The sequence below is a fragment of the Notothenia rossii genome (genome assembly GCF_949606895.1).
Source record: "Notothenia rossii genome assembly, chromosome: 6".
Taxonomy (NCBI): Eukaryota; Metazoa; Chordata; class Actinopteri; order Perciformes; family Nototheniidae; genus Notothenia; species Notothenia rossii.
The window spans coordinates 73120913-73133242 of NC_136909.1; the positions used below are offsets into that span (position 1 = coordinate 73120913).

Below are 12330 nucleotides of genomic sequence, written 5' to 3' on the forward strand. Positions count from 1 at the left end.
TACCCCTGGCAATCCATCGGCATACATCTGTCACAACTGTGATTCTTGTGACTCTGAATGAAGCACAGCCTGTCCTGCGCAGGGTTTCCTACTTTAGTTCAGTAGATTGTTGAGAATATTGTCTTGTAAACCTTTTAAGACTGTAGGTCTGCTTGTTTTTGTTTACTGTTATAACTTACATAATGAATAGCAAGTCCAGGGAAGTGTGGCTCAGATGTGTTCGCTGCCAAATGTGGGCCCACAAAGACTGTACCCCTGGCAATCCAGGGGCATACATTTGTCACAACTGTGATTCTTGTGACTGAATGAAGCACAGCCTGCTAGTTTAGTTCAGTAGGTTGTTGAGAATATTGTATTGTAAACCTTTTAAGACTGTTGGTCTGTTTGTTTTTGTTTGCTGTTAGGCAACTTACATGCTAATAAAGAGGTTTTAGCACTGAAAATGATTTAATTTAATTTCTCAACACAGTAGACAATTCAAGTAACTGATCACCTCCTTTAATCCCATTGTTTAAACATAAGGGGCATTGATGACAACTATCATAGGGGTGGTATTCATATTAAAACTTATTTGCAGTTTCTAGCTTAAAAAACGAAAAAGTTACACATTTTTTAACATCCCTTTTTATCACTGAAATCCCGTTGAAACTCTATAGCAGGGGTGCTCAATACGTCGATCGCGATCTACCAGTCGATCCCAAAGGTATTATTGGTAGATCGCGTGACATTAAAAAAATTGACGTCAACCTATCATCCATCCCGTCTTTTGATTGATATACAGGGCAGCCAGTCAGATGACATCTGAATTTTGTCTGACACTTAGGTCACTGCGCATGAGCAAACAACTGCGCTAAGTGCTAACTAACTAGCAAGCTTGTCAGCGAGTTACGGCCAGTTTTCAGCCTTTGGTTTTTTCTCTCAAACCTATGAAAGGGTATAAAAATGAGTGAGGTAGCTGGACCAAGTAAGAAGAAAAAAACGTATAACTTTCATACGGAATGGGAGGAGGACTTTTTTTTCACGATGACATTTTCCAAGTGCGTTTGCCTCATCTGCCAGTCTACCATAGCAATACCAAAGAAGGGGAATGTGGAGCGGCATTTTCGGACTGTTCATGGAAAATACGACACCGACTTCCCGCCGAAAAGCGAGCTGAGAAAGAGAAAAGTGAAGGAACTGAAATCCCAGTTGTCCGGACAGCAGTCATTTTTCACGCAACAAACTTCAAAAGCGAAAGCCGCCACCGAAGCATCGTTCCGGGTGAGTCACATCATCGTCAATAACAAGAAGTCCTTCCAAGACGGAGAGATGGTAAAAGAGGCATTCGTTGAAGCAGCTGACTCATTGTTCCGAGACTTTAAAAATAAGGCAGAAATATTATCTTCGATCAAAGCTCTCCAGCTGTCAAGAAGCACAGTTACACGGCGCTGTGAAGCCATGGCTGAGGATTTAACCCAGCAACTTTGGAAGGACATTGGAGATTGCGAGTGTTTCTCACTGCAGTTGGACGAATCAACGGACGTGAGTGACACAGCCCAGATGTGCATTTTCATTCGTATGGTGTTTAGTGATATCACTACAAAAGAAGAGCTATTAACAGTACTGCCCATGAAAGAACAGACGCGAGGAGAGGACATATTTCAGTCGTTTAAAAACTTTATCGCGAAAACTCAGCTCCCAGTGTACAAATTGATGTCTATCACCACGGATGGAACACCCGCAATGGTTGGCCGCTTGAATGGATTTATTGCAAAGTGCAGGCAGGACGATGCTTTCCCGGACTTCCTAAATTACCATTGCATAATCCACCAACAAGCGTTATGCGCTAAAATGCTCAACATGAAAGAGACCATGGATGTTGCAACGAAGATCGCCTGTTCTATTCGCGCCAGATCTCTTCAAAGAAGGCTATTCCGTGCACATCTGGAGAATGCTGACTGCGACCACTCTGAGTTGTTGCTACACACTGACGTGAGATGGCTTAGTCGAGGGAAATTCCTGCAAAGATTTCGAGAGCTCTGTCCGGAGATTAAGGAGTTTTTCCGTGTAGCTGGACATGCAGAATACACGCAACTAAATGACGGTCAGTGGCTGTTAGACTTGGCATTTTTAACCGATCTGACCAACATGTTGAATGACCTTAATCTACAGCTGCAAGGAAAAGACAAAACAGTGATCAATATGATCAGCTCGGTTAATGCTTTCAAACGAAAGATGCAACATCTCTCCTCAAAGCTGCAGCGCCATGATTTGGCAAACTTCCAGAACCTGGCGTCAGAGCTGGAGATGCAAAGGAAGGCCTGTGTGCAACTTGACACTGCACGCTACACAGAGCAGATTGACAAATGTCTGTCAGAGTTTGACAAACGCTTTCAAGACTTTTCTTTGCTCGAGCCAGTCGCTACATTCATGTGCTATCCTTTTCGGGAAGATGCTGAGGTTGATTCACTCGCATCAAAAATTGCAACACTGTTTCACCTGAACTCTTCTGTAGTGGAAGATGAGATTTTGACACTACAAGCTGACATTGAGCTGAAGTCCAGAGCTCATGGACAGTTCTGGAACTTACTCACAGAGGTAAAGTACCCCAACATGAGGAAATGTGCTACCTCCTTGACAGCATTATTCGGCTCCACTTATTTATGTGAGTCAGCCTTTTCCCACATGAAGATCATCAAGTCCAAGTACCGTTCCACCATGACTGATGAACATTTGGAAGTGTGCTTGAGGCTGGCTGTCAGCAGTTACCGTCCGGACTATGCATCCCTGGCTGATTCAATTCAGTGCAAGTCATCAGAGTAAACTCGGGTAATGACAAAAAATGTACATAGTTAATTGTGTTGTGTTGTGCAATATTGGCTCATGCGATATAAAGAATCCTCAATATATTTATAAATAAATATATGTTTTGCATTTTTTGTAGTAGGTAGATCATTTTGACTTGATCATTTTATAAGTAGCTCTCATGCTGAAAAAGTGTGAGCACCCCTGCTCTATAGGGACAACCAACCCCATACCCTGTGACAACCAACCCCGTGATGGGGTTGATTGTCACATTGTGTCAGAGTGTCTTTGATGGTTAATTGCTCCCTGTTACAATACATTCTAAAAGTAAAAATGATACACATTTAAAGCCAAGACCCCAAGCTTTCATTTCATGTAGGAGTTACTGCTGAAAGAGTTTTTGAAGATGAGCAATTCATGCATGAGTAAAAATTGTGACAACCAACCCCGGTCTCCCCTACTAGCCATATGCAGGGATTGACGGTATGGTTGGAGATGCATCCTCCATAAATGCCCCCGCCCATCTCCACCAATGACTCAGAGCCAGAACCAGAGAGAGAGCCATATGGATTGTAGCAGTAGCACATAGATAATAGTAGAAAAATACAGTAATAAAACTCACAATAAAACAACTCAAAAAACAGTGACAAAAACACCCCACAAGCAACCCACACTCCAACCCCAAACCCCACTGCTGCTGCAAGAAGCAACAGCGTGAAACTCACTGATCCACTGATCAGCATCATTTGCTACTTCCTAAAATCCATCACGCTGATCCCACGACTTAATAAACTTCAAGAAAAGCATTGTATCTTAACCTCAAAAGCCACATAAAAAACGAGTATAATAGGCATTCCCATGAATTGTTTTGAACACATGTCTGCCTGTGAAAACGTGTCAGTCTGTTGGAAATACGATGAAACAGTGTAACACGAACACTAAACATGTCAGCCTATTAGAAATACGAAACTCTTTGATGAGACAGTGGAACATGAATATCAAACGTTTATACTCTTAACAATAGGCTACTGTAGACAGCCCGTAGCTGTGGAGATAACATTTGGGAAGGTGTACGCCAACCGCAAACTGCAATCAACGCTAGCGCACAGCCGTCATTTATGATGGGAAAACGCTAAAATGGAAAGAGCGCGCCTCGCCATCAGGCACATAATATTGACATTAACGACAGCGTTAATTGTACACAAGTCACTGGCTTACTTGTTCAAGTTCTGTAAAAACTTGTCAGCCTCCAAAACAGACCGGATCCATGTCTTCTCGCCGTTGGGGAGGGTAATACGGAGCTTGGCTGGATACAGGAGAGCCGGTCTGTACCCGCGCTTATAGAGTTCCGCCATGGAGCTTTTGTACTCTGCTCTTTCCTTCAACACATCGCTGCTGTAATCCTCGTAGAATCGGATCTTGTGCTCCTTGTAGAACAGCTCACCACGTCTACGAGCCTCACGGGTGAGCAGATCCTTCACTTGGAAGCGGTGTAGGCGTACGATGACAGGTCGCGGCTTATCTGCTGAAGCAGGCTTGGGTGCGAGGCTCCGGTGGGCACGATCGAGCTCAGGTGGGGAAGAAAGGACCTCCTTGCCAAAGACATCCACAAGTAGTCGGGTAAAAAACACGGTTGGTCGTGGACCTTCAAGCGATTCAGGTAGGCCGATAATCCTGATGTTCTGGCGCCTGCTGCGCCCCTCCAGGTCGGCTAGCTTAGTTTACAGCAACACTTTATCTTGTTGGAGGGTAGAGCATGCATTCTCTAAATGTTGGAGACGACGGTCCACCTCATTAGAGTTGTCTTTCAGAGAGCCGATCCTTTCCCCATGGCCCGCTACAGTCGAGTTCAAGCCGTCCAGTGTCGTTGTTCGCGCCTCCAAAGATGACTTAAAGTCGGCAGATATTGCTTTCCTGTGCTCAGCTAATAGGGAGCTAAGTTCTGCTAGCGTAACACTAGCAGACGAGGAAGACGGGTCTTTATCCTGCTTGGTTTTCGTTTGAGACATTGTCGAGGCCAAAAAGGTGGTCAGCACAGTTACACTAAACTTTTGAAAACAAAAATACTTAGAAATGAGAAGTTTAAAAGGTAAATCTGAAAGTTAAGTCGTGGGAGCGAGCCGCCTGCACGTCTACTCCGCACACCTCATACCGGAAGTCTCCTCAACAGCCTCTTTATGTGTTTTTCAAGAGATTTTGCATTTATTCTTTCTACAGACATAACTCAACCTCCTCCGACAACTAAAGAATGTCGGATGTCTGTTTCTCTGTGTGTCTCTCTCCTTGTTGCTGAAATACAGCTTGTGTTGTGTTTTTCTCTCAACCCTCAAGTGGTTTTTCTCTTTACATTTCCAAATACTACACAGTAACATTGCGTTGCTGGATAGGCATATCATGTTCTAAGTACGCATGATAAAAGTAATCTTTACTATATTGTACTGCACCTTTGTTAATATGTCTGAAGATACCATAAACCTCTAAGGGTGCATGTTTTGCTGGGCTCCGGGTCTTTCTCCTTGACCTCTGTATGGTCAACTGGAACACACTCACAGTGTCTCCTCCCTCTGCACCCGAACACAAGGAGGAACATTGTGGAAGATTTAGCAGATGTATCCAGTTCCTCCTTTGTCCTTCAGGTTTCCTTCAACTTGCTTAACCCAACACAGGTAGCCCCCACCTCCATGTCTGCATCATATACTAAAAAAACTCTACTGCTTAAAACTCTGATCTTTCAACAATCCTAATAAAATCCAGTGCAAGTATCAATGAAGTACGCGTAACTCAGCAGTGTTGTGGTCTGTGCCACACTGGCTTTCTGGCATTGTTAAAATGTTGAACTCAACCAGATATATAAGTAATAAACTAATCCATACTGTACATGCGGTTTGAAATCTCCCCAGCTCCCCCAAAATTCAGAACATTCAATTTACACTTTAATGACTTGTTCTCAATTTTTCAGGGGAAATTTTTAGTAGTATTTTGATAAATAATTAATTTTCTAATCAGTGCTTTCCAGCCAGCCCCTTAGTCATTAGAGCCTAACTAACGCAATGGAAGTGTATTTTCCGTCCTTCGTTGACAAGTTCCCTTGGCAGGTGGATAAATTTACTGCTAACTATAGCTATCAGAGCAGTGAATAAATCCAATCTAACTATAGCTATTAAAGGCCTCTGGGATTTTTCGGTTACACACCCACAGCTTTGTGGATGTGGGCACAATGCGTTCACCGGTCTAACACTAGATAAATAGAAGAGCACCATATAGTTAGCACTGTGATAACAAACACATTATGAAACTATTGTGTAAAGCACTATCCTTCCTTATTTTATGTATAGATACATTATTTAATGTAATGGAAGTATGATCATGTAAAGGGCAAGATTTGATTCAGGTCGATTATGATGCAAAGGTGCAGTCACTTTAAGTTTTTGTTGAACTATATCTTTCCATATTTGCCGAATAAAAGGGTTAAAAAGTTAAACATACATATTGTTTATAAGAACATTTATTATAAACGATGCATGAAATTGACAGTCCAGTTTGCACTGAGCAAATTGCTTTCCCACTGTTTCTATAGGGCAAATGAGCATCATGAGTGCTTCAGTAGAAGTGAAAGCAAATATTGATATAATGGAAATGTAAAGTCACCTTATCTGTACTTATGAAAAGCCCTGCTTGGTTAAAAATAGAATTGCTGTGATTTGAGTGATCATGCAAGGGCACCTTGATCAGGATATTTTTTGAATTAATAATACTCACGCTTCAACGTAAAAGATTAATTATTCTAATTACGTTGCTGATCAATTCAGTAATTGTTATCTTTATATGTTTATACATTTTTTTCAACAGACATGGACAATAGGAGCCTGATATTACATATTCAATATTTCAAAATAGTTTTAAACCTTAGCAACTATTAGAGAACAAAAAACCTTGAGCATTTTGGACTGATAGGAACATTGAATTAGGTGTTATCCCTCTGTCTTACTTTATTTTCATCCTCCTGTCTTCCTCTTTGAGTCACACTCAATGTAATGGACAGCCGTGGACGGTAACAAAGAAAGGATGCACATCAGGCCTATCCACCAGAGAGGCCTGTGGTCAGAGGCACTAAAAGTCTGGAGGTCCCCAACAGGGACAGAGCTGTCCGCTTCACTCAGCCATTCAGGCATGAAGACGCCAGACCTCGGAAAGGGACGACCTTGAGAGGCTGTGACACTGACCTCTGGTCCACATAAGAGAGAGGGAGCAAGAGAAAGCGAGAAAAGAGAGAGAGAGGAAAGGACGGGAGGTAAGGAGATAGAAGTGCAGGTCAATGGAGGTGAGGCAGGAGAGAAATCATTGCAGTAAGAGTGTGAACCTACGAAGTGATGGAGAAAAACATAAATAAATCTAACAAAAGAAGACGTGGGACACAGAAATGAGACATAGTTAAAAATAAATGTCAGACTTCAGCCCGTTTATCGTCCCCGGTGCTGCCATTGTGTTTCTTCATTCTTGCCCCCAATGCTTTCTCTCTCTTCACACTTCAGTGCCAGCTGGTAATGATTACGATAATAGCATGTCAGGGCCGTTTGAAGCAGGTTCCATCAGACAGGATTAAAGTGTTTCACACACTAACACATTTAGATAATTTAGTCAAAGGAACGAAGAGGAAAAGGGACAATTAAGTGAATTATATTACTAATGATGATAAAGATGGTTATGGTGAAACAACATCACAGCTCACCCTTGGCTTTTTCTAGGATGAATATAGAATCTAAATAAAATCACAAAACGACAAACTTGTTAAATTAATAACAAAACAGCAACAACATTTGTTTTTACCCAGCTGAGAGATCAGCACCATATTTGATTGACAACAATGTTCGACACCTCCCTTCTCCCTGTTACTATAAATGTGTCACTTGCTTGTCAATTTATGAGTGGCTCTTGTCTGTCATATTTTTGCACTGCATCAACTAGGTGTGTGTGTGTGTGTGTGTGTGTGTGTGTGTGTGTGTGTGTGTGTGTGTGTGTGTGTGTGTGTGTGTGTGTGTGTGTGTGTGTGTGTGTGTGTGTGTGTGTGTGTGTGTGTGTGTGTGTGTGTGTGTGTGTGTGTGTGTGTGTGTGTGTGTGTGTGTGTGTGTGTGTGTGTGTTTCTGGCTGGCTGTCACAGATGGGAGTTGGACTGTCATTCAAAGGCTTTGTATCACTTTTATTTTTTAAATACACATACAGCAAAGAGCCAACATTTAAAATATTATTTATTACGTGATGTTTTGCTGTTCTAAACAAAGACATTGTGTCCACAATATGATTTTACCCTTTTTAATTATGATCATGTCAAGTGTTTTACTAACAATGTGAGTGTGTTTCATGTTGGAACCACTTCGGTGTAGTGAATAAAACTGGAGGGCACATAGAGTGCAGAGCGCAGCAGTGATAGACTTCACCACCACATGAAGGATAAGCAGCATGTTCTAATATAGCACTCCTGATTATAATATTATACAGACAATTAGTTATCATGAGTAGCAAAATCTATCTTTAACCTTTTTGTAATTAAATAAAAATATACTGCATCTTCTACATCCCAAATGACCTCCAGTTAGGTCATTGCCCCCCATGAGACACATGGACATTTCTAGGCATGTCCTTGGTGAAAGTCAAGCAAATTCAAATCACATTAATATGGAAACCAGAATATACATTACGTTTGTTCTCTATCATACTCAAGTGTTCCAGTTTCATGCGTTATTAATACTGTGGTGTCCTTGGAAGGCTGTTCACACATGAATATTATATATACACTTCATCACTTCCCATGCCCACAGTGTCACGTACATGTAGATGTTTGCCACTGTATCTAAATATTTGTGCTTCTGTGGGTCTAAATCACAGCTAATAACTTCACCTGCTTCCATTTGATCGTCTTCCTCATAATCATCACTTCCACAGCTTTCCTATTTTACTCTCTGTGCAGCTGCATTCCTGCTTTTCACTCTTCCTGTCCGTCTCCGAGACAGCATGATGTCAGTCTGACTCCATTTACTCAGGTCCAAGCCTTTTGTGTGTCTGTGCTCATGATCCACACACACGTGCACACACAAACACACACACATGTGGATATATGTAATCTCATCAGTTCCCACCTCCGGTTCTCCAAATCTGATTCCTCTCAAGACTATTTTTAGCTTTGGAGGCCCACTCCTACTGTTTAACACGTCATGGCCTGTGTTCCTGCTTGCCTTTGTGAAGATAGGTGTGTGTATGTGTGTGTGTTTCTACCAACAAGTGTGTGTTCTGTCTATAGCAGTTTTTACAGGTATCTAGTGACTGCTTGAATGTGTTTTACTTAAGGTTTGCTCAGTCAAATTATAAAAAAAATATATATTTTGTCCCTTATCTCAGCGCTGCAGATTACTCAGTATTCAATATGTGTGTTGAGTTAAAGCGATGCAATGACTTAAACATACTCCTGTTAAAGGGGGAAGACAGGATTTAGCTTTTTGATGTCGATACTGAAGGAAACTTTATAAGTTTGAGAACGGTATTGGATTTAAAAAAGAGATATCTATGAATAATGATTAAAGTACTTTTTATGAATGAGATTCACACAAGAAGAGACTAACTGTCAAATGACTTACATTGTCACTTATGCCAGGGAGACACAAATGATCCCCAGTGAAAATACAGTATGTTCCCATTGGAAATACAACCCAGTGATTAGGAGTTATATACAGTATCTTCCCTTATATACACATGTAATGGGTGCAAATGTAATAGTGTTTGTTGTGCTCATAGCCTCATAGCATTAAAACACCCTTTACAAAAGTCAACATCTCGAATAATCAGTGTCCTTGTTATTCTGTAAAATCCATAGAGCTCACGGTCAACCGATTGTATGGGAGCTACCATATTTATCCAGCAGAATAGCTCCAATGAAAACTGTTTACACGGCCTCTGTCCATTATCAGTGGGGAAGACATTGTTTTATGAAAATGACGTTTTTTATATTTTGAGCAAAACTAACAGTTCACCTGCAGTGTACTGCGATGAGGCAGCACTTCTTCATGCCTATTACTACTACAGGAAAATAATATGTATTTGGATTAACCAATCCTGGAGATATTAGCATAAGCTAACACTGTAAACAATGTAGAGGGTTTACAGTAGAGGACAGCTGATGGGTCCCATGAGTGGACAAACAAAGAAATGAATAAAGAGCCGTCTACATTATGCAAAAACTAGAAAACAATCGCAGACCAAGATTAGCACTGATTGTATTCCGTCTGACAAGGATACATTGATCAGGCTAAATATAGAAATATCTTCAGACAAATGTAATATATACTTTAAAGCTGGGTGCACAGCAGGAAAATGATTATAACTATTACCCTCTGGGAGGCATATGCAACTCCTATTAAATATCTGTACTCTGTGTGTATGTTTCTGTTTGTGTTTGTATGTATGTGTGTGTTTGTGTGCTTGCTCTGCAGAATACTAATGGGGGCCATCGCCTGCTCGGCCATGATACTATAATGAAGTTTGTCATGTCCACAAGGTTTTAAAATATTAGAGGGACAGCACTGCTGAAACTGTAAGTGCAGTTAAAAACATGCTGTGCCGTGTTGCCTTGTGTGTATGTGTGTGTTGAATGCTGGATCAATACAGGCACAATATAACAGCCGGTCTGTGTGTTTTTTTACCAATACATGGAGTTGAGTGAAAATGTGGAAGGTGTGAACTTTGTGCATTGTGTGCACTCAAACCTGGGGTAACTGATGCTATGTGTCGTGTCCATGACGACAGCCTCTCCCTCTCTGTCTGTCTCCCTGTGTCAGTGCTTTCCTCTCTGGTGACAGTTGACAGCTTTAACACAATGGAGCGGTGAATGGGCCTGGCTGTCAGAGACTATCGCAGCTTTCACTCCTGTCCTGTCCTGTCTCCTCTCCTCTCCACTCTCCAATCCCATTGAACCTGCTTATCATCATTTAAATAGGGCTGTGTCGAACGCTTATTCCCTATCATGTACTGTAATCCGACAATTACTTACTACTCGATTGATCAGTTACTTATTTGGTTTATAAAATGTCCGAATATAGTGAAAACGGTTCTTTCGGGTTTGGTTAATTGTCTTATTTAGCTGTCTGTCCCAAACACAGATATTCAGTTCAATATGATACAATTACCTAATGTTAACAAAAGGTTGCACAAATTAGTACTGGTAAAAACAAATTGTCTTTTTGTGTAGTTATGGTTCTTATTTGTGTGTGACTGTGTGCTTTCCCGTCAATAGTGTGCTGCCCACCCTCAGTGACTTTGCAGGGTTTTGAGTGCGCATTACAGGCAGATCTCTCCTTTGTTCATAGGTTGGATCGTTTTGTACCTTTTGAGTAGCTGCTGAATCAGCGTAGCGGCAACTCAACGTACATGTTGTCATTGTGCTGCTCCACTGAGACATTATTCAGATACAAACGGACGGGCAGTGGGCCTAGCAACAGTTTCTGTCCTTTACCCAACTGAAGCAGAGGCTGGAACAGTTCAGCCATGATATAAGTGTAGACTACAACTCAAGGTCTTGTTACAGGTGTTTTACCTTTGAATTAAACCTGTGACTCTTGAGTTAATACCTCGTCTAGCCGACCACCAGAGCTCCCGGCTCGGTGCCAGGCTATATTTGCCGCTCTCTTAAAGGTGAGGCTAAGGACTTACTGCTGGCTAGATGGTTTTACAGACTTGGCTCCAACTAGAAACTGCTGCATGCTTCCTTAATTAGCTTAGAGGATGTGGAAAGAACATTTGAAAGTCACATGTTTGACCATCTACCAAAAATATTCTCTGCATCGCTTCTGTAACTGTGTGTTTAAATTATTTTATAATGCATGTAGTTGCTTTAATCTACACTGACCTCTAGTGGAGATTGATCGTACTTGCCAGTTTTCATGAGAAAGTATATTTCTCAATATATTTCAATTTTGTAATTTTTCCTTTCCTAATGCAGCCTCACTTCCTATATCATTTCTACACCTTCTGTATTTTCTGTGATGTTCCCACTTCTCTTGCAGTGTTGTGTTTGTCTTTCTCCCTTCTCCACCTTCTTCCTCATTCTCTTTCTTCTCTCCCAGTGGGCTTCTAGCCGTCCAGCACCTGCTCGCTGGCACTGTGAAATTCAAAGTCCACTCACTCTGCACTATATTCATGTCATAAATAATACATTGCTTCAGGGTTTGTTTTTGTACTTTGGCAAAATAATGTACATTTTCCAGCATTGTTATCTCAAAATCACCAAACAGACGTGTTGCCATTTAATGTATCAGCGGTTGTTGTTTTTAAAATGTCCTTAACACCAATGTCGCTGTTCCACATGTATTGTGTGTTGTCACGGGGCATAACAGCAACTCCTAACAGCTTTTTTTACAAGACATGTTATCATAGCACAAAATGAACATAAAGGGATGACATACTGTAATGGGCCTCATTCAGGCCGGTTGAATGGATAATTGAGGATCGAGGATTTTTTTGTAAACCTTTACAAAAGCAAAAACTAAACACGCCTTATCA

The 12330-nt window shown here is 41.3% G+C and overlaps 1 protein-coding gene across 5 annotated transcripts in view; it reads left to right on the forward strand.

Annotated features, from left to right (window-relative positions):
- Nucleotides 1-12330, forward strand: part of LOC307043429 (A-type potassium channel modulatory protein KCNIP2-like) — a 188481-nt gene that overhangs the window by 143009 nt on the left and 33142 nt on the right. Inside the window, exon 1 of one of the 5 annotated variants that reach the window (XM_079687868.1) lies at nt 2998-4444. The exons of the other annotated variants lie outside the window; for them this stretch is intronic. Within the exon in view, the coding sequence (XP_079543994.1) occupies nt 4288-4444 (157 nt within the window). The 5' untranslated portion in view covers nt 2998-4287. Of the gene's footprint in view, nt 1-2997; nt 4445-12330 lie in introns of those variants that run through there. 5 annotated transcript variants of the gene reach the window in all.